This window comes from Onychostruthus taczanowskii, unplaced genomic scaffold, assembly GCF_017590055.1.
Source record: "Onychostruthus taczanowskii isolate IOZ18803 unplaced genomic scaffold, ASM1759005v1 scaffold18, whole genome shotgun sequence".
In the NCBI taxonomy this organism is placed as follows: Eukaryota; Metazoa; Chordata; class Aves; order Passeriformes; family Passeridae; genus Onychostruthus; species Onychostruthus taczanowskii.
Genome location: NW_024499017.1, coordinates 866,571 through 888,400, shown reverse-complemented (window position 1 = coordinate 888,400; position 21,830 = coordinate 866,571). Strand labels below are relative to the sequence as shown.

Here is a 21,830-nt window from a genome sequence, read left to right as displayed (position 1 = left end):
TAAAGAAATTTTTAGTCAGTTGAGGCAATGGGATATTTAATACAAAGGCTTCAAGATACAAATGAGTTCTCATGAGCACACAATTAACCTGATCTAAGGTAACAAATACTCCAGTAATGGGAGACAGATAGCATTAAGGTGAAAAAATAAATATCCAGAAGCAGTAAATTCATTTTGTCACTTGAGGCTTGATCCAAAGCTTGTGTGAATCATGGAACTGAAACAGGCTGACAGCACTGAATCTGAAAACAGCATTGTGAAGAAAGCTTAATTTGAGAAGAGTTGATGAGCTTTCTCTGTCTTGGCCAGTGCCTCAAAGGACAAGAAGGACATTACAATTTCTGCATGATAAGAGGATTTTGGAAACAACTTAAAAGATAAATGAGATCCAAATGCTATTACTTGTTTTCATGTTCTCATATCTCACTATAAAATGTTTTTAATACCTCTAACAAAAATGAACTTTTGTGGCTACGGTCTCACAATATATTTTCATTTAAAAAATATTTGAAATTATTCCAATACTTTTGGTTTATATGTGGCATAAATGGTGTTAGCAGAAAATATACAAGAAGGAGGGACTGTAGCCTCCCCAAGCATGGTACTTAAGCAGGTGCCTTCCTACTCACAAAGGAGAGGCACAGGAACCTGCCAAGGCTCAGGAGCAAAAGTCTCTTGCATCTTTTCTGTAAAACACCTATGCTTTGAAGAGAGAGAGCATTTGTTGCAGCCAGAAATACAACATATTTCACTGGGTACTGCAAGGGCAGTTACCCATTGGTTGGTTGGGAGAAGAAAAATTTCTAACCATACATCAGGTTCTCTCCAGCAGAGATCAAAAAACCAGACTGCCAACCTGGACTTCCCATTTTGAAGGATTCTTGTGAATATAATAACTTACCATTTCCAGCAGCACACCAGGGGGGTGTGTACAGCCTGGGGAATATTTTTGGTGTTACTGCTTTGGCTGAGTAAAATCAGGCACAGGAACAAGGCTGGAATGAGGCTGATGAGCAGTAGCCTCTGCTGTCTGCATGTCAGGAACAGCTTATCCTCTGATCCTGCCCAAAATCTTGTGGCCTCCCAGCCAACAGGAAGCATCATGGGAGCTTGTCAGCCCAAGCTCCAGTGCAGATCTGGCTGCTGACAATGGTGGGGGCACACACAGGTGAGGATGAGGTGGGACTGTTCATTGATATTTTCACTGACATCTCACAGATGAGCTCTGAGATTCCAGGAGGCAGGCTTGAAATTGATTTCCCTGTGTGTGGTGCTTGCAGGATTTACACAGCCATGCTCAGCCATGTGACAAAACACCTTTCTTGAGTTCCTTTGCCTGGCTCTCTATGCACCTCTTTTTCCTAATTTTACACTTGGGTCTTCTTCATCCTTGGAGAAGAGGAAATCACCAAAAGTAAGACCAAAGTACAGCAGGTATTTAAATCACTTCACTTGTATTTAAACCTCTGAGGTCCCTAGCACTGCAGAGAAAACAACATTGTGGGGAAGGAGGTTTGTTTACAAAGAAAAGCGTTTTGGATTTAGTTACCTAGCTCAGTCTGGAGAAATGAAACTGTAGGGATTCATTTTTGCATTCTTAAAGGCAGTTTTTTTGTCTTGCAATGCATTTATGTCCTAGCCAGCAATGTTAACTATCTTCCAAGTACATGAGAATCTTGTTAACATTTTCTTTCTGGTTTGTTTTTATTACTTACCATCGATTATAGAGCAGATACACAAACACTCAGGTTAACAGAATGTGCTACAGCCTTCTCTAAGCACATGGTTAATGTTTCCTTTAGAAATGTTGCAGCATCATTTGTCTTCAGGCAGTGTAAGTTCAACTGTACAGCACACCTCACTAAACACACCTAGCCTGCCTCTGGAACCCAGAAATCTGTTGGCTTTGCTCACCCACCACTCTTAGTCCCCTCCTGTGAGGGTGTGAATGCAGCCAGGTGACTCCTCCAGGAGCAGTACCAGCAATTCCAGTTTCCTGGCATAGCTGGCAGCCCTGCTGCAGGGACCACTGCCTGGTACAGGAGCCTTACAAGCAGAGCAGGAACTGGAGATGCTTGTAGGCAGCTTGGGCAACAGTGTCAAAAAATACACACTTGAATAAATAATCCCAGTCCTGTTCAGAGGAATTACATTATATGTTTTAGTTTTTGGAATGTAACCCAGGGGGACATCCATACATTATTCTTCAGTGATGGGGTAGAAAGTGGGTTTAGGAGGTGTTATTTATTGCAAGTTCTTGTGTAGTAAATTGTGTTTCCTGCCAGAATGGAGTGATAAGCAAGGTTTAGGTCTGTGGTACAGATATAAACCAGCATGGTGCCCTCTCCTCATACAAGCCCTTGCACCTGAGTGGATTTCCTCATGTGGCAAGGCACAGAGATCTCTTTCTTTTGTTTCACTAGTGTGAAAGTAAGAAATTATTCCTACATAACTTTTTTTCTTATGCAGGTTTGTCACCCTTTCCCTCCTTCTGTCTGGCCTCAAATTCCCTAAAAACATCAACTATGGCATTCTTTCTGACTTTTCTGCAGCTTTCCCAAAAGGACAAGGCTGAGGTGAGATCAATCCTTACTGCTGGGTGGTAGCAGGACCCTCTGTTCCAGAGCATTTCTTTTGTCTCAAAAGGCTGTTATTTATTTTATGAAATGAGAAATTTAATTCTTGACCTGATCTGAAAAAAGTAGCAATTCTCCTGTATGTATTTAGGTGAAGAGGGGAAGGTTTTAGTTCCTGTCTCCCTCCCCTTGTCAGAAACATGCAGTGATATGGAAGGTTACAGAAGGAACCCTTGCAAGCCTTTTAGGAGACTCTGATTCAGGAAAGACCCACCACATGTAGAGTTTTACATTCCTTATATCTGTTCTTTCTGCATTTGTTTTTGTTCCAGCTCCTGCCAATGTGCAAGAGGAAAAAGCATGTTCAGCTTTCTGCATTTGTTTTTGTTCCAGCTCCTGCCAATGTGCAAGAGGAAAAAGCATATTCAGGTGGAGAAAATACCATTGATAGTTCCTATCAATGGTATTTGATAGGAACTATCAATGTTAGCATGTTCAGGTGGAAAAAATACCATTGATAGTTCCTAATGTCAGAGTGCTGCATGGGTAAATGAAAAGAATGCACATTCCTTATTCCACCCCCAAAAACAAACCCTAGAGGAAATCCTTTAACTTCTCTCCACCCAAGACCCCAGCTGAGTTTCCTCCTTACCTTCTCTCCATATTCCCACACCCCCCATGATTTGCAGTGAGTGTGGAAGGAGCAGAGGTGGGTATGGACAGTGGATATAACCCTGCACATTTCCTTTGGGCTCTCAGCCGTGTTTTCCAACATTGTTGCATTTTGTGTTTATAGCACAGCAAAGATTTTCTTGCTCATTTAATTTTCTCTTCCCATGCTGCAAAGCTTAGTTCATTAGCTTAAAAGACTGTCACGCTTCTGGAGAACAGAATATATTTGGCAGGAGTGGATAGTAATTATCTAAAAATTCAATCAAGCCATTTTTTGGACTGATTTTTGGGATAAGATATATAGGCTTCAGTGGAATTAATTGCATCTTAGTATTTTTTAAATTCATGTTTTAAGCATCAGATTGCCCCACCACTCCCACTTTCTTTGGTACATTTATTTTTTCCTCTTACCAGTTATATACAAAGTCTCTTGTAGGTAAATGCTCTGGCTCTATTGATTTTTTTTAAAAATTAAATATGTCAGTGATATTAGTATTGTAACACCCATGTAGCTGAAAATAATTTTTACAGAAGGATAATTTTCAGTCTTAAAAATGCCACTGGCCAAGCAAGTAGACTTTCTTGAAACCTGAAGAAGGTACATGAACATAAAATAACAATGATTCTGACTGATGACCATGTCTTAAGGAATTTGTTTTCATGACATGAACTTAATGTATAAGGCTTAAGGAAGTGTTTTAAGTAGCAGTGAAAACAAAAAATATGAGACCTAAATTACAAAAGCAGAATGGTATTGTGACAGTAATGCTAAAGCTGCCGTTATCAGACACTGCTTGCTGATGGACCTTGATGAGAAAACATTGCTCAGAAAAATACCCCATCAGTGTTGTGATACCATCACACCCCCTGCTCCAGGGCTCAGCCAAAAAAAGCCTGTTCAGATCTGCATCTCTTACTGCATTTTCAGCTGTGATGGATTAGGAAGTAATGAAGAGGATTTCTCATAGACTGATTCATTATTAACCTGGTTGTGCATTTTTTTCTGTATCTGTTCTATCAGTTGCACAGACTGATTTGTAAGAGAATAAGACTGAAAATTCATGTGGAGGAAAGCAACAAAGCCAACGGCAGAAATGCCAAGAAAGCCTTGAACTGCTTGTGTCAACTTCTTCCCTCCTGAATCTCCTGAGGACTCGTGCAGTCTGAAATGTCTGATGCATTGGGAACATGACACCTATTGAGTGGCACAGGAATGCACTGTGAAGACTGGTTTTGGTAAAATTGAAGGTGACTGAGGTTGGGGGTTTTGGTAAACTTGAAGGCGACTGAGGTTGGGGGTGCAGAGGGGAATTGGGTTTTGTGTGTTTAAATCAGGAGTTGATACTGGAGATTGGTATATCCTTTTTTTCTAACAGTAGAGGAATTTTTTTTCCTGTGGTTTGCTTAACCAAAATAATTTGGTCTTCTCAAGAGTATCTGATAGAGGAATATGGGAAAAAAGTGGTGCTAAAACCAACCTGCATTTACTCCACAGCTGAACTTTAAGTTTTTCAGCTGTTGTTTTCCCATTGCTTTAATGAATCTTACTTCCCCTGTAAGCAGAATGGCTTTTCAGGTTTTGGAGCACTGTGAAGGTGTATAATAAGGGAACTGAATGGTGTGAACCCTTTGGGACTTATTTGTTTAATACCTGGAGCAACTCTATTACCAGTAGGTCTTGCAAGTACACAGGGCACTGTAGTGACTGCTGCACCTGCAGTTACTACCTTGTAACCCCCAAAGGCATCTCCTTCCTTATCCTTTTGAGGCAGAATGTTTTTAAACAAATTAGGACCAAGCTTGTTAAATATTAACCACACATCACTTGGGATGTGGCTGTTTAAAAACTGTCTGGTTTACCCTTTATTTTCTGCTATGCTATTTTATAATGTAGAAAAATAATCTAAATTTTAATTTCTATTCCAACTACCTTGTGTTATCTTATAAAGCTATAATTTAAAAGACAGGTTCTGTGAGAGCCATTTGTGTCAAATTCCTGTGTCCTGCTCCTACTTCACCAAGAGAAAAATTAATCGTCCCTTCAGATTCAAGAACATTTTTCAGAGAACGTGGACTCTGCTGGATTTTGGTATCTTCATCTTCTCATTATCCCTATTTTGTAGCAACTGAAAAACTGTCCCAATCATAATTTCATAAACCCTGTGTTCAAGGCTGTAAAGGAAAACAGGAGCAGTTTGCATGGATTTTCATTCCAGGTTTGTAGAAGGGTAAATGGTCACTGGCATTTTCATTTGTTTGTGGTTCTAAAGTTCAGACCAAGATTAGCAAACCTGAGGCTTACCAGTAACTGAGGTGCTAATGGAATGAGAGAAGGAGAAAGTAGGGGTAAGAATTAAAGTGAGTTACACTTTAAATCATGTACAATTGCAAAACCAGAATCTGAGCTGCTGTCTAAGAAACTGCCAGTGCTCCTGCAGTCATGTGGAGGGTCTGTATGTAAAGGATGGTTTCCTTTCAATGGGATTTACAGTTTGTAGACAAGAGTTATGTTCTGTATTGTATGGCCAGAGATATGTCCATTTCAAATATTATTGTAAAAATGTGCTGGAAACAGAGATCTTGCTGCTCATGTGATCACTGAGCCACAGCCAGCTGCAGGGCTGCAGGCAACACTTAGCAGAAAGGACAAGTGGAGTCCATTGCAGTTGGTATCTCCTAGGGCAGTAATGCAGTGAAAATGCCAGGTCTGTTGTACTGTTGGAAGGAGTGGCTGAGCCAGTGCTGCCAGCTGGGGCTGCTGCTGAGCTGTCCCCTCCTTGCTGCAGCCCTGCAGCCAGCTGGGGCTGCTCCAGGGACAGGCCTGCCACAGGCTGGGCCCACCCCGAGCCATGGGGGTGTCCTCTGGCTCTGCTTCCCTTTCCCCTGGCACCCCCACTCTGCTTGCACAGGGAAATGTGTTACAGCAAGGGGAGCTGCAGCTCCTCACTATCAGGTTCATTAGCAAAATGTTTAAGGATCTGTTCTAGAGCTTGAGTGTGTTTTGTGCTGCTAAAAGTGGCACTTCAGTGTTGCAAGGTGGTTCTAGTAGCAGGGCAAAGGTTGCCACTACAGTCAGCAGGAGGCTCTTTGCATGTCAGAGTATTTTTAACAGGTTTTTTTTTTTTACAAGCATTTGCTTTTTATTATTTTCACCAAAATAAAGCATATAGCATACAGTGTTTTTGCACATTTAGGAGATAAATAAGTGTATCTTGAATTCTTTAATACCATGATAACATATGTAATACAAAGTTATCTCTTCATTGATTTTAATTTAAATACAGCTTGTTTGCCTTTTTTTAAAAAACACACTTTTATTGTGTTACCATACATTTCCCTTGCAGATGTTTAAATAACAACTGGGAAAATACAGTGATGTGTCTTGCTAGAGATAAAAAGTTGCTCTATTAGGATGAAACCTGTATATCAAGTTACCAGCCTGTAAATTAAAAAACCCAACACATTAAATGAATGCTGTCACTTGAATGATAAAGAAAACCTTAAGAGAATAACAAATACTTCACCTCCAATTTGTTTGTAGAATAATAAGAAAATAATCCAGTTTTTGTATTTCCACACTGATTGGTATGCATATTAATTTCTCTTCTACTTGTTTGCAATTATAAATAAATAGAGGTATAAAGACAAAATCTCATACTGCCGTTCCCTTGAATTTACCAGCTACAGTAGATGCATTTTTTAAAATCATAAATACATTCCCATTCAGCTTAATCAAATACCACAGGACTAACTTCATGTGCTCAGTTTCATGCTGCATGGCTGAGAAAGGAAAAAATCTGGTGGCACTTGGTATCTTTAATGGCACTTACTTCTTTCAGCAAAGGACAGGATGCATTTGTGTCACTAGCCAGGGTCACCCTTCAAACCAGGTCCTTATAATTGGCTTGAAAAATGCATGGAACACTAAGTAAAGCAACAATTCCAGTGCTGTGTGCCAAGCTTTAGCTAACGGTGCAAGGATCATCGTGGCTTGATTTCATTTCCCCTTCCAGCAGCAAAGTGATCACAGCCTTGCTCAAGTAGCTGCACGTTCCCTTTTTTCCAAGTGGGTGGGTGTTGTAGAATGCAGTCATGTCACTCTGCTGAGAGGGAACAGAGGCTGCCATCAGTGTGAATGTGGAAAGCAGCCACACTCAGGGAAACAAGAACAACATCAGACATGTTAAAAACGCAAATGTGTTTTTTGGACTCTAAAACTAGAGAATAACTCTGCTCAATTTTCAGAAATCTCCCATATGTACTTACCTGCATATATTTCTTCACTGAGATTTCCAGGACTGCACACATACCACCTTCTTAACATTTTTTAAAATGTCATAGCTGTCAGAGAACAACTGCTCTCCTAAAACATGCAGCTGTGTGATGCCTGTGTGGTAGAATGGTGAGCCAGGGCCTTGGGTGTACATGAGGTGTAAACTGACTGAAGATTTATTCAGAAGGAAAAAATCCAAGATCCAAACCACAGGTAGCACATGAACTCATTCATTAATCAGATCACCAAAATAGGTGTCCTTCACTGAATACCTGGTTTTCACAGTTAGTGACATTAAAACACCTGCTTAACTCTCAATTTATGTATTAGCTGCTCTAAAAAAGGTTTAATGCTTTAATTCAGGAAACTGGTTACTTTTATTAAATCAAGGGCAGAGACTGTGTGGAGAAAATAATAAGACTTCTGTAGTTTTAGGGTGTGTCTGAACTTACTAGAATAAATACTTTTGATATTTGTTACATGTTAACAGGGAATTAACAAAGTTCAAAATATTTGCAAGCCCATTTAAGGAAAGACCTTAGTTCAGACAAATCAGGAGTTTTAACAGTGTCAGGAAACCTTGAGACAGCACACTAAGAACAATCCCAGACAGGCCTACAGTTACTGCCAGCAGCATCCACCTGGGAATATGGGAGAGCCAAGTTCCAGAAAATTTTAATGCAAGGAACTGAATTTCCAACAACAATCTTAAATACTAGTCACAACTCTTGAGCTGGGGGCTCTTTCTAAGAGACAAAAAGGCATTATTCTAAGTAGGTCTGGGCTTGGATAAAAAAAATCCATCACTTCAAGAGAGGCTAAGGCAGCACCAGTAAAAACTGTGGTTTGCATGGACTTTTCCTTTCTGTTTGTAGCCATTGGGGATTTGCAGCTTGTCACAGAAGTCAGTAGCAAATTCCAGGTGCTGTGTGGAGCTGGCACTTGAGAACCATTTTTGTGGATGATGGGTGGTTTTGCTATGGCCACAGAGTCACTACCCTCCAACATGGACCAAAAGGATCGTAATTTCCAGGAAATTGTGTTCTTTTCTGAACAAAGGTATTGTGCAAATTGACACACTGCTGGGGCTGGGTACCTGGCTTGCTTTCAAATCTTAGTACAAAAAATCAGTGGCACAAGAGTGAACATTGAAACATTTGAAAGAGTTCTTAAGCAGCACATCCTTCCTCATCTTTTAAAGGAACTAAAAATTCAGCAAGAGGAAGGGCTGCTGCATGTCAATGTTACGAATCAAGAGATTCTTCAGAGCTAGCACAGCTAACTTCAAATGTATGGTCCACAATGAAATGCCAGCTGGAGCGAGCAGGATCATCCTCAGTCGCTCTGGGACTCGTCCCACTCTTTTACTCTCATCTCCTCCTTCAGCCAGGCCAATAAACCTGCCTTTATCTCAGAATCTCAGAGCTTTGAGGCACCAAAACTTGTAGTGAGACTATTCAGAGATTTTTAAAGCATAAAACTTACAATTCTAGTGAAGAAAATACTAAAAGCATTTATTCTTTTATTTGAATTTTAGCCAAACTTTTGCCAGTTCACGAATGCAAATCTACCAGAAAAATGAGTAACTAAGAACACTTCTGTATCTCAAATTCCTACTTCAATACTGTCAATATGAATTCTTTGGTTATTAAAGTTTTCTTAGTCTGTGTGTTCATAAGATCCTAAGTTCACACTTCCTCGCTGAATTTTTGTTATTCCTTTTGTTATTTTTTGTAGTTTCTTTTGTTGTTTTTAACCCTTCTCTGTTCTAGTGCCCCTCCTAATGAATTCTTTCCCCTTTGAGGAGAACTCTTCCAGCTCACTAAGAGTCCCATTTCAGAGTCATGGAACACAGAGTATTCTCCTTACTGTAACATTTTGAATTTACAACTCAGCAATAAAGTGCACCTCTTTCATCTCTGCTTAGAGGCTCTTTGCAGACCTAGGCAGCACTTGGGTATATTAATTTCTTATTTGTGTTCCATTCTGAACTTCTGTCAATTGCTTTTTACTCTGAACTGCACAGAATTAACATTCAGAAGTAACTTCAATAAGAATGGTAAATTTGGTAAGACAGCAATATTTTACTCACTTGATTTTCAGCTCCCTTTGGACTGCTGTGATCTTTCTGAAAGTCATGAAATGCTTCTTGCACCACCTTGTCCAAGTCCACTTTGTCCTGGAACTCTAGCTCAGGATTTCTCTCCAAAATAACAGATATAACCATCAGCAACTAGAAGACAGAAAAAGACTGTAAGACTTCAAATTTCATTTTTTAAAATTCAAGTTACATAATAGCACTGCTAGTAATTGCATATGCCTCTTTCAAGCAGGAAGCCATTTAATAATGGCACAGGTAATAGAGCACAGATAATAGAATCCTGACTTTGATAAAAGAATCACTGGAAAAGCAAGCTTTTTTGAAAGGTTACAATTGCTGGTGACTGCCTAGGTAAGGGCATGGTGTAAATGATTGACATTAACATCTAACTTGGCTGGGAGCCAGGGAAGTTATTTTCCATTTCATTCAGTTCAGTGTGGCTGCACAAATGCTGTGGAGAGAGTGAAAGGCAGCAAACACTGAACCTCAGCATTTGGTGTTCTGAGGCATAATCACAGATGCTAAAATTCTGTTACAATGAAGTTTATAAAAACCAAAGAGAACAGTCAGCAGTAAAGCCTCAGTTCATCAGAACTGACGTTTCTTACATCTGAGAAGGGTTTAAAACAGGAAGGTGAGCATGAGAGTCCTGCTGTAACACCTGCAGGTAAGCAGTGGAGTCTGCACCGGTCACCTTGGGTTTGGTAATTTTGTTATCTGTTAGCAAAAGCTGGGAGTGCTCCAGCAACCAGCCTGAGCATGAGCTGTGAGCCAGAATTTGTTCCTGGGGAGGAGCACTCACAAGCACCAGGGGCACGGACTTGGGACTAACAATGGATGCTGCTGACAGCACAGATGCCAGGTACCAACAGTGCAGCTGCTCCTGATCTTTCTAAAACAAACATTGTGTGCAGTGGGGGAAGGATTTAAACAGCCTCTTGCTTGCCTGTTAGGATGAGGGACACAAGGAAGTGGGAAGGTGGCTGATGCAGTAGTGCAAAACTGCTCTCTAGGCAGCCTCAGCAGAAAGGAAAAGAACAATCGTTCAGAGGGCAAGCTGGTTATTTTAGAGCAGTTCTGCTTAGATCTAGGAAATTGTTAGGAAAAGGCATGGGCTAAGGGCTTGAAGGAAAGCTACACTGGAATTATTAGATTTTTACCTCCTCTGACCTAATTGTATTGCTGGTGTCATTAATATTTGCTGAAGGGGAAGAACATCATGAACTCACTCTGTTCTGAACATGTAACAGGAACCTGCTTAATCACAAAAACCTATGGAGAAACCTCTGAAGCAAGTGTTTATATGGAAAATGCTATTTCTTCAAATATTTGAGTCAAGGTTATTTTTTTGTTTTAGGCTGTGACATACTAATGCACACTATACAATGTCAGTAGTTATTGGCCACAGACCTCCACGATGATCTGCCTGTACTGGGGCTGGTCGATGTTTTGCAGCATATCTTCAACGAGGAGGGAAAAATTCATTTCATACATCGTCATATCCGATAAGGTTGGTTGCTGAAAAACAAATCATACTTTTAATAAAAGACCACATGCATTAAATCAAACCCACCCTCAAGGAAGAGCCTACTTGCTTGCTGAACAAATAATATTCAACTAAGAAATAATAACCTTTTTGTAGGATCAAAAAGGGGCAGATTTCAGAGTTCATGACTCGGAAAGAATCTTCTACACTTAGTTTTAAAAATGTGCTTTAATAGAAATAATTTGCTTTCATTCTATTCTAATTGTATTGTACTCCAAATGAAATAGAAAACTTCAATTTTTTTTCCCCCAGCCAACAAGTTACTCTAAATAAAACATGATGGCATAAAATGGCCATTAATGGTAAGGGTATTTCAGCATTACTGGTCAGGTGGAACAGCAGAACCTGAGCTGTGTGTGGGATTACCTGGGGCAGGAATCTCCCTGCCACGATGAGGCCATTGGGGGTTCTCTCCAGGATCTGCCACACGCGGTCGTAGAAGCCCGCAGGGGTTCTGTTCAGGGAGCCATCCAGCTGCCTCCTGTTGAGCCAGCTCCTGGGGGCACACAGGGACAGCCTCAGCAGCCTGGCACTGCACTGGGAGCCAGTGAGAGTGAGCCACAGGCACCTCTCTGCACACACAGCACCGTGAGCAGGCTGTGCTCTCTGCCCAGGGCACCGACAGCAAACACAGCTCGGCACGCCGGGAGCCCAGCGCCACCCGTGGGGTGTCTGTGCTTCGTGGAGCTGCAGAAGGAGCAGCAGCTGTGAAATCCACCCAGTGCAGGCCAGTAACAGTAGCAGATCAAATTCATCAGGTCTAATCCTATAAGAAAAATGCATTTCAGCAGAATTGGTGAAGGCAGGGGTTTTTCCTGACGGTCTGTAGAAAACAAGTGGCCTGCAAATTTAGCAGACTGAACAAAATGGTTTTGTAAAACTAAGGCTTTGAGCAAACTGAGTCACATTGTTCATGAATCACAAATCCTGTTTGCCTTCACAAGTATACCAGCTTTTTTCTTTTTTACTTAAAACCATCAAGTATAGAATTTAATTTTCCTATTTTTTCTTCTCAGTGTTACTATAGGAATGGGGCTTTAGCCAAAATGTTTAGAACACCAGCAATGGAACTTGCAGAAGTGGCATCCGTGGGTATGAATTAATTGGTGAATTCACAAGACAGATTTAAGTCTTGTGGGGCTGTCCTGAATGTATTTGACAGAAAGGACTTCCTCAAGGTACTTAGTCCTTAGCTGCTTTTTGAATTTTAAGTGTCTGTAAAATGACTTGTTCCTGCAGACACCAGTGTGCTTGATGAAATTGCCAAAATATCACAACTGCATGCATGGTTTTACACTTAAGTTTCTTAGTGTAGCTCAGTCCCACCTACACCACAAAGCAGAGCAGACAGAGTGTTGGTTTGGGTTTTTTCTGTGTTTTGGTTTGTTCGTTTGTTTGGTTTTTTTTGTTTGTTTGGTTTTTTGGGTTTTTTTTTAAGAATAAAAGGGAAACAATTATCACTAGGTAGTGCATTTTCTGAACAGTTTGAGCTCTCGTTAATGGGGATACACTTTCTGAGAACAAAGGAGATGTTTAAAGTTAACCCTATAAAGCCAGGGCTAAGCCAACATGCAATGTGGGCACTTTTCCTGTATTACTGTATTGGGTAAACATGGCAAGGTAAGAAAAAATTTCTCATAAATCACATCTTAATTAAACACCAAACTACCAAAAAGGTGTGTCTACTATGGCAGTTTCATCTTATTCTCTGTACAGCTCTGTCCTTGGATTAGGATAAGAAAACTTCCATAAAAGCAGAAAGACCAGTGGTGTGGTAAAAATAGCAAGTTGTTTTCTTAATACAAAAAAAGAAGTATCTGAAGATGTCAAAAATGCTCTGACCAACCTACACTGGGTCAGGAAGAGAGTCTTGCAAACTGAATAAACAAAGTGAGTTTCAGAACTAGTTAGACCATTAAAAGAACAATACTCCATTTAAAAAGAGTTTCTTGCAATCTTGTGACCTACATAAATAGATTAAAAAGTGTAATCTGTGGAGTCTGTGCTTGCAAAAATGTCTTCTGTGAAAACTTGGAGAGAGGTTAGTTGTGAAGAGACTGTTAGGGAGGTAAATAGACCATTAGCCCTTTCTGTATGACAGATTAATTGGCAGTGAGCTATGGTATCACATTATCGGAGATTTTTTTTCTAGAAACATCACAAGAGTAGGAAAAGCTGTCCTCAAAAAGAAAAAAAGAAAAGGAGGAGGGAAAAAAAAAAGAGTATTCTGTATTTCCTTGCAGGAAGAAAACTTGTAAAAACAAGTCACTAATGGGCAAGAAAAAACAAGTTAGCAATACAGTACAGGAAGAAGTTAGAAAAGAAGTTAGAAGATTGAAAGTTTCTAAGGATATGCTGGTGAGCTTTTGTACTCAGATAACCCAAGAAGGAAACCCTCATCCTCAGAAACTCAACCCAAGTGCCCTTCAGTGACCTGCCCATCGTGTGTTACAGGCATCAAAAGCAGCAGCTGCTGTGGCAACGCAGCTAAAATCTCTGACAAAAGGTGGTGCTTGAATTGCTTACTGAGATTGACCAAATGCTTCCTAAAGAGCATTAATACTGAATGGAAAATGCTGCCAAGGGCTTGTTCTGCTCTGGTTTCACAGGACAATGTCAGCACCAGCATGAGCAGGGACAGCAACAGCAAGAACTGATCAGCACAGCCAAGGCTCTGAAAAGCATCTGGGAGAAACAGAACAGAGCCAGTGGGACTGAGAGATGAGGCAGTGACTGAAGGAGCTCTTTTCTCAGGGACTATAGACTGGGAAAAAACACAGGTGTGTTTTGAATGAAGCAGGAACACAAACAGCAGGATGTGTGGTGTAACTCCTCTTTGTTGAGAGGAAAAGCCCATCACCCATTCAGTCAAGGACTATGGAAAGTATCAGCAATATTATGTGCCAAAGTGTAACTTAATCAGAAGTAAAACCAAGAGGAAGAGTTTTGACTTCACCCTTACCAATAAAGTTAAGTGGAAATATTTAACTTTTGTCTTGCATACTTGGTATCACAATGAATGTTCTTTTTGGCAGCTGGTTACAGCTTGGAGAAAAGATTCCAAGTTTCAGGCAGTAGCACTATTTTTAAGAATGGTAGAGAACATCTGCTGTTACTCATATAATAACCTGGAAGAAAGCAGGCACTGAGCAGCAGATAAACTGTTCCTACAAGTCACTTAAGTGGAGGTATTGGGTAATTTTTGGCTTCCTTCCCCACATCAAAGAGTGTAACAGTTCACATTATAGCAGACAGATCTCTTTTCTGTGGCAGTAAAGAGATTTCCACAAAGATAAAGCTGAAAAGGGAATATGCAATAGAAAAGAAACAATTCTATAACCTGGGCCCATGTGAAAGAATGAAAAAGTGCATTTTTGCTACCTTCCCTTAAAAAATGACATAACTGATTGCAGATGCCTGGTGATTTCAGGTGCACACAAGGCAGTTCAGGAATGAAAAGTACCTGAACATCTCTAAATGCAGTCAGGAGGCACAGCCCCACCCCTCGTTACCTGCCCGGCTGCTGGGGCTGCAGAATGTCCAGCAGGAGCTGCTTCACCTCACTGGGGGACATCTGGTACAAGTCCTTGGCTGGCAAATCCCCAGCACGGATCTTCAGCTCATACTTCATAGCATGGATAATCCATCTATGTAAGGGGTGGAATAGATTTATTCATTACATACAAAGTTTCCAAATAGGAAAAATTAGTCTAATAAAACAGCTCATAAGAATTCCACACAATCCTGCTATTTGGGTGTCAGGACGTGCATAAAATGTCAGACAAATACTCTCCTACTCTTCCTGTTTGATGGGAATATGATACAAGCTGAAAGGGAGAATGCAATTAAGAAATGTGTTGTGAACCATGTTTTCCACAGAGAAGATTGATTGGACTACATTCCCTATATTCCATGTTCAGTAAGACCAACACTTACCTGCCCTTTGATGTTAAAATTCCTACTCAGAATTATGCTCTGACTGTATATGCATTTTGCTGATGAGTTTTAAAAAGCCATAAAATTTACAATACTTTGCATTCACAAAGACTTCAGGGTTTATTTCTAGTTTTAGCCTTTGAAATTCCTTTTTGCAGCCTATCACATTTTCTGCTGCTTTTTGAAAAAAAAAATTGATTCAATAAAAATATAGCAACAGTGAAGATTTTTAGCCTGAGGTATCAGAGGGGCAGAACTTGGCAAAGTGTTGAAGGAAAATGCTGAGTTTTATTGTGCACATTATGTAAAACCAGTGCTCCAGCCTCTGATGCAATATTAAAGATGAAATAAGATACAGGTACACAGAAGCTGGATAAGCACAGAACTCAGCCTCTTACCCTCTACACTGGTTCAGTTCAAGGAGGCATTACTGACAACAGGAAACTGAACTAGTTTTTCTTCAAATAGTCCATAACACCTGATCAAGGCTTGGGTACATCAGAGCCTTTCTGTGTTTATCTGAAAATGCAGTGAGAGATTGAGGCTGGCATCTCCACAGCCACATTCCGTGGTCATTTACCTGTTTAGCTAACCAGCTGCAGAATGTTTCTGCTTATCTAAGTCAAGTCCCACTCCTTTCTAGGGAGTTCTTAGTAACTGCCCAGAATTTGGAGATGCCTGGCCAGCTGATTTAGTGTTGCTTTACATCTGAGGTTTGCAGGACCGTGCATTGGAGGTGCAAGATACCAGGGAGCATTATGGTGCATTACATTAGCAGAACATGCTACTTTCATTTAATTTAGCAGGTGATGAGAGTCCTCCTCTTGTTACTAAGATTAACAGCACAGCTGGCTCAGGAATTCTCTCCCCACTCATGCCTCACATGTGTCTGTGTGTGAGCTCCTCACTGCTATTTTCTCTTTGCAGTGGCCTGCAAGCCACACCAAAGTCAAAAGTGGACCTTCTTCATTGATAAGAGGTGAATTCAAGTCAGTTGGCTGGGAGTTTTTACAGTAATAGGGCTGTCAGAAACTTGATCTATTTCAACATGAAAGCCTGAAAACAAATCAATAACAAGACACTAAATCAAATCATTATCAAAGTGGAACGGCATTTCTGTGAGAAGGTTAATTTTGCTCACTGGAGTGGGTGATAACACTGAAATAAAGGAAATTGAATCTCTAGCATTAACCTTGGGAGAAAGAAGAAAAAAATTGCAAAAAGGATTAGCTACAGAGAATATGGAAGGGGAGGAAAGAGGAGTAACATGGGTCTGTGGAGGGGACAGAAAAGCATTTAAGTGCAAAAGGATACTTCCAGTTAAACGTAATACAGGCAATTTTTTGTTTTATGATGACTGGAATGTACTGCTAAAGAAAAAATATCAATCTTGTATGCTAGAAAAAAGGCTGCTGGTATCTACCCTCTGTGCTGAAACACTGTATTTTTCTCTATGGAAAAAAAATATGGAAGATGAAACACTTAAGTTCTGATTCTAAAGTGTGCTCAATGATTCAGTAAATCTCAGTCAGTGGCACCTGGCCTCTTCAAAGAAGTGATTATTCAAATGCATGTCTTCCTAAATGTGAAAAAATTATTAACTTCTGTGGGTAGCAAAGTAAATGCAGATACCACGGAACGTGACAACACTCCAGCACAGCCTATTTGTAGGTCACCTTGTCAAAGAAGGAAAGAGAAGAGGTGGGAGGTAAATGATGTTTTAACCTTGATTCAGGTTGGTGGTTCTCTGAAGTCTACATTCCCCTGCAATCCCAGAGGACTTTACTGACCCAATCCGTATCTTCAGCATCCCACTGAAGAGTTCTGGGGAATTGGAGATGATCCAGCCAATATGGATGACAAGTTCCTGCTGCACCACGGCTTCTCTTTCGTCTTGCAGTCGGCATTTATCATAGATCATGTCCTTAATCACTGCAGGTGATAGGGGGTTAGAAATAACTGCTTCCTCCTGGCCAAAAGCTCCCAGCGTCACCTGCAGCACAGGGAAAACAATTCAGAGGATGGGGACAGCAAGAAAAGCACTGCAAAGCAATTCAGAAACTAAACTGCATCAACTTGGCTTTGCTTGTTAAAAATTTCACAATCCAAGGGTAATTTTACGTCAGTGGCTGATGCTTGTTAATACTGTTAATTGGATGCTATTGAAGTCATAAACTTCACTAACAACCACAGTGAATATGGAATCTGTTTTTCCAAATTAAAATAAAAATACAAGACCACTGCTTTGGCTATAATCAGGACTGTACATTAGGTCTACACAGTTCTATAATTTCATACATTTCAGCTGTGGAACTCAATTAAAATTCAGAATTAAATTTATAGTTTTGTTTTCTTATTTCTGCTAGCATCTGAAAGTTACAGCCTTAATTTTAAGAAAATATATTGCTGGTACCAGATTGTTTAACCACAAAAAAGGAATTTTATTACAATTCTGTTTTGTTTTTAATCTACTGTCAGTAAGACAGCAACACTACCTTTTCTGCTATAATAAAGATCATTGTTATAACGTGACCAAGGAAGGGAGGTTAGGTTAAAAGTTGCCAATGGCCTCAAATGATGGTGCATGCAGGTGTAGCCTTCTCTACAGCTGAGCAGCGCCACAAGCACAAACCCACACCTCAGTCTGGAGCAAGACAACAACACTGCATGTAAGCAGGTATACACGTACATATATTTAATACAAAAATACAGAAATACTCCATTTGTATTATTTAGAAGCGACTATTCATGAATTTAATTAAAATTATTGTGCTGGGGAAGAAAAACAATGTTCTCCTTGGGAAAGGAAAAAACAATTCAACTTTCTCTGAAACAGAAACCCTGACAGACCTTGTGCTCAGCTGCCACCCACGTTGTCCTAAGCTCAATCACACAGAGAATGATTACATTTCATTAAAGAAGTCTTTCAGAAGATGCCTTAATACTTCACTCCATCTACTTCTGTCAACTAAGAGGGCATATAGACAAATCACAAAAAGGTTTTGGGGGAAGGGACCTTAAAGATCATCTTGTTACAACATTCCTGCTCCAAACCCTGTCCAACCTGAACACTCCCAGGGATGGGGCAGCCACAGCTTCTCTAGGCAGCCTGTGCCAGGCCCTCCTCACTCTCACAGGGAAGAGTTTCTTCCTCAAATCTAATCTAAACCTGCCCTATTTAACTTGAAAGCAATTCCCTCTTGTCCTGTCTCTACAGGTCCTTGTTGAAAGTCCCTCTCCAGCTCTACTGGAGCCCCTTTAGGCACTGGAAGGGTTTCCAAGGTCTCTCTGGAGACCTTAAACCCAAGGAGTTTCAGAAATCATGCCCCTTCCTGTCTTCCATAAGGCTGAACTGTCTTTTCAGTTTTAATCTTCCATTCATTAAAAATATTATTCAATTCCAAATGCAATTATTAAACACATAATTATTTTCTCTGGATTTCTCTTCTTTGGTAAGGTTTTTTTTAAGCCATTGCATACTTTTAAAAGAAGCATCAGAGGCCTTCAAAATGAACAAGCCATTTGTTTAGTTTCTGTTATCATTCCTTAATGCAGTTCTGAGGAGCAAGGACTTACCTGCTTGCCCTGAACTAAAACATTAGTAATAGATGGTGCAAGGCTGTCCACTAGTTTACCTAAAAGACTTGCTGCGAAGCGCACAACAGACCTGAGGGCAGAAAACAGAGCAATCCCACTACATATCACATGCTAGTTTAATGAATTCAGACAGCAATCTGAAGTCTGCCACAGCAGAATCTCAAAATTAACTCAGTGAATACATACGTTATTTACAAAGTGGAATTTGGATCAGATTTTATGCAATCTTATGGAGGTTCTCATTTTTCAGTTCAGATATAGGTTAATGGATCAAAAATATATTTAGTTAGAACTCATTAAACTACCAGTTCCATAAAAAGCTTCTTGTTCTCTTCTCAACACCATCTTAAACAAAGGCAGGTAAGAAATGCCAGCTCCTCTTTTATGACATTTTCATCATTTTGCAAGACAACTTTGGTAATTTTTAAATATATTTAAGGAAGAGTCAGAAAGATTTTGCAAGAGAACATACAACACATAACACCAAAGCCTTGCTGTGTGTTCCATGCTGAGGTAATATTTTGCATGTGCAGCATGAAAAGAAGAGACTTGTGTCACCTGCCAGGTTAAAAACAAGCTGTAACTTCTAAGAACCACAGTTTTCCATGTATGCAGTAGATGGTTAAAGATATGAATACATTTAATAATAATTTCCTGACAAAATACAAACCTAACAGAACTGTAATTGAGCTTTTCTAGTTTAGGTTTTGAGGCTACTAAGAATCATTTATTCTCAGAGATGTAATAGTCTATGGTGTTAGTAAAAAACTCAAACAGTTGATGTTGATTCCTGTGAAAACTGCTACACACTCCTTAAGATCAAGAGCAAAGCATTTCAAAAATGCATTAGCTGATACCATCAAAATGCAAATAAGCAAAAAAAAATATCTCACAGAGCTGCACTTCAGATTTCTGGGCACTTTACCTGTTTCCCATGTACCAGTAAAGTAGTAATATGTGGGGTTATAGAAGAAGAAAATTTCTGTGCAAATGCAGCACTGTAGCGCAACACCAACCTATATGTGTGTCACATGGCAATCAGGGAAGAGAAATGAAAAACAGTTTACATATTTTGTTCCTAACAATACTTCTGATTTTTATTAATTACAAAAAATACCACCAAGGTATTTTGGGTCTACCTCATTATTGGCAAAGGCCCATTTAACTGTACACAGAGACAAAAATGAAAATCGTATTTATATTTACTGTCCTGTTAGGAATAGTTAGAGTGAGAGAACAGAGCTCAGGACAGGCTTGACTTTGATAAAAAGAAATTAAACTTCTACTGAGCTTCAGGGCAAAGAAATTAATAAACAACATGTAAATATCAACCTACTTGCTGAAACCTTTTAAAGTTATTGTGTCAAAGTCAGGCTCAAAGCAAATTACTTCAGGGCAATAAATCTGAGTTAGTGCGTCAGCTTAAATGATTTATATCTTATCACCAGCCTTCCTCCACAGAGCTATTGACAATATTTTATCATGCCCTGTAAGAAATAAGAATATTAACATTCTTCTCACATTATTTCAATGTAATGAGGCCTGTGTATTGGCAATAGCACTCAGTGCAAAACCAGCCTATTGCTTTTGTATTTTAAAAGATAACAGTAAGAAACTGCTTCTTAATTTTTTAAAGCCTATTAAACCAGACCTTCAGCTGCCATGCACCAATACAACTGTCAGGAAAGCTGTCATTTTGCCCCCTTTAAGTGTGTGAGAATCCAGCCTTACTTTCTATAAAAACATTAGGAAAACAAAACCGGTGTAAGCCAGAAGGAACACGGTATTTGTATACAAACCAGAGCTTTCTGCTGCCAGCTCGTCTGTAGATTCTTTCAATGTGCTCAGCAACAGTACCTAAAGGCATTGAACAAAGAAAAGAAAAACAAAACACGAGCAGAAAAAGATGCACAGGTTTTCATCTAACAGTAATAAGGCAAGTTTGATGAGACCAGTTAATTCTGAAGCTGCTTTAGTAAAGTACGTATCTGTTATGCTCTACATCTAAAATTCAGATGCAATCAAGTCCCCTGTCTCCCAGTGTATGTTGTTATGAGAAAGCCAAACCAGATTTCAGCTGAATTTGCTGTGCATGCTGTAGAGACACCTATAACATCACCTGTTCTTGCAATATGTTGGGGAGAATTAGTCTACATAGAGATTTGGCCTATAAAGGTACATCCCATCATAAGGTACATCCTCAAACTACAGAACCTAAAGTTCTTCTGCCTCTGTTTTTAGATTTCTGTTTTATTGATGGGGTGATTACTAATGTCAGTCTCAGTGTCCATGCAGGGCAGTCTTAGTCTGACTCAGACCATTCAATACAAGGTGCATGTTAAAAAGGTCATCATCACCCACTAGCTCATATGGGATGGCACTGAGAGGGCTGTACAAGTCAGCTCTGAACACTCAGAGGCACAACTGCACTTTTTGGACCTAATTGATTTCAGCAGCATTTTAAAGTTCATCATCATGATCCAATGGTAACACTGCTTGCTTACAGAGGTTAGGGAATCTGCCTTGAGCTGTTTCTAGAGCAAAGAACACAACCTACAAAGGACTAAGGAAAGCTCCTGAGGCTCCCAAAGTCCCACAACACTACAGGTAACTGCTGGACAAGGCCACTTCAGAGCCTACATGGCCTAATGTGCAGTGACTTTCCAGTCCTGTGTGCTATTTTGGGCACCACAACAGAAGAAAGACAGAAAGATGTTAGAAAGTAAAGTACTCAAAGGAGACAGGAAGATGGTGAAGGATTTAGCAGGGAAGCCACGTGAGGAGTGGCTGAGGTGACTTGGCTTGTTGAGCCCAGAGCAGAGGAGACTGAGGAGAGACCTCGCTGGGGTCTGCAACATCCTCAGCAGGGCAGCAGAGGGGCAGGACCAGGTCTCCTCCCTCTGCTGACCAACGACAGGACTCAAGGAAATGCCTGGAGCTGGGGCAGGGGAGGTTCAGGCTGGATATCAGGAAAAGGTTCCTCTCCAGAGGGTGGCTGGGCACTGAGCAGGCTCCCCAGGGCAGTGGCACAGCACCAGCCTGACAGAGCTCAGGAAGCTCTCAGGCACAAGGGGGGATGGCTGGGGTGTGCTGTGAAGGATGATGATCCTTGTGGGTCCCTTCCAACTC

General features: G+C 40.3%; 1 protein-coding gene across 3 annotated transcripts in view; it reads right to left on the bottom strand.

Annotated features, from left to right (window-relative positions):
- Positions 1-6,361: 6,361 nt before the first annotated feature.
- PHKB (phosphorylase kinase regulatory subunit beta) overlaps positions 6,362-21,830 on the bottom strand; it is a 70,201-nt gene continuing 54,732 nt past the window's right edge. The window contains exons 24-31 of one of the 3 annotated variants that reach the window (XM_041400538.1): positions 20,501-20,558; positions 18,681-18,771; positions 16,895-17,097; positions 14,681-14,815; positions 11,535-11,664; positions 11,033-11,140; positions 9,614-9,754; positions 6,362-7,348 (exon numbers count right to left, since the gene is read on the bottom strand). In XM_041400538.1, the coding sequence (XP_041256472.1) occupies positions 7,211-7,348; positions 9,614-9,754; positions 11,033-11,140; positions 11,535-11,664; positions 14,681-14,815; positions 16,895-17,097; positions 18,681-18,771; positions 20,501-20,558 (1,004 nt within the window). In that variant the 3' untranslated portion in view covers positions 6,362-7,210. Of the gene's footprint in view, positions 7,352-9,613; positions 9,755-11,032; positions 11,141-11,534; positions 11,665-14,680; positions 14,816-16,894; positions 17,098-18,680; positions 18,772-19,626; positions 19,718-20,500; positions 20,559-21,830 lie in introns of all 3 variants that reach the window. The other 2 variants (XM_041400537.1, XM_041400536.1) reach the window with 2 other exon arrangements.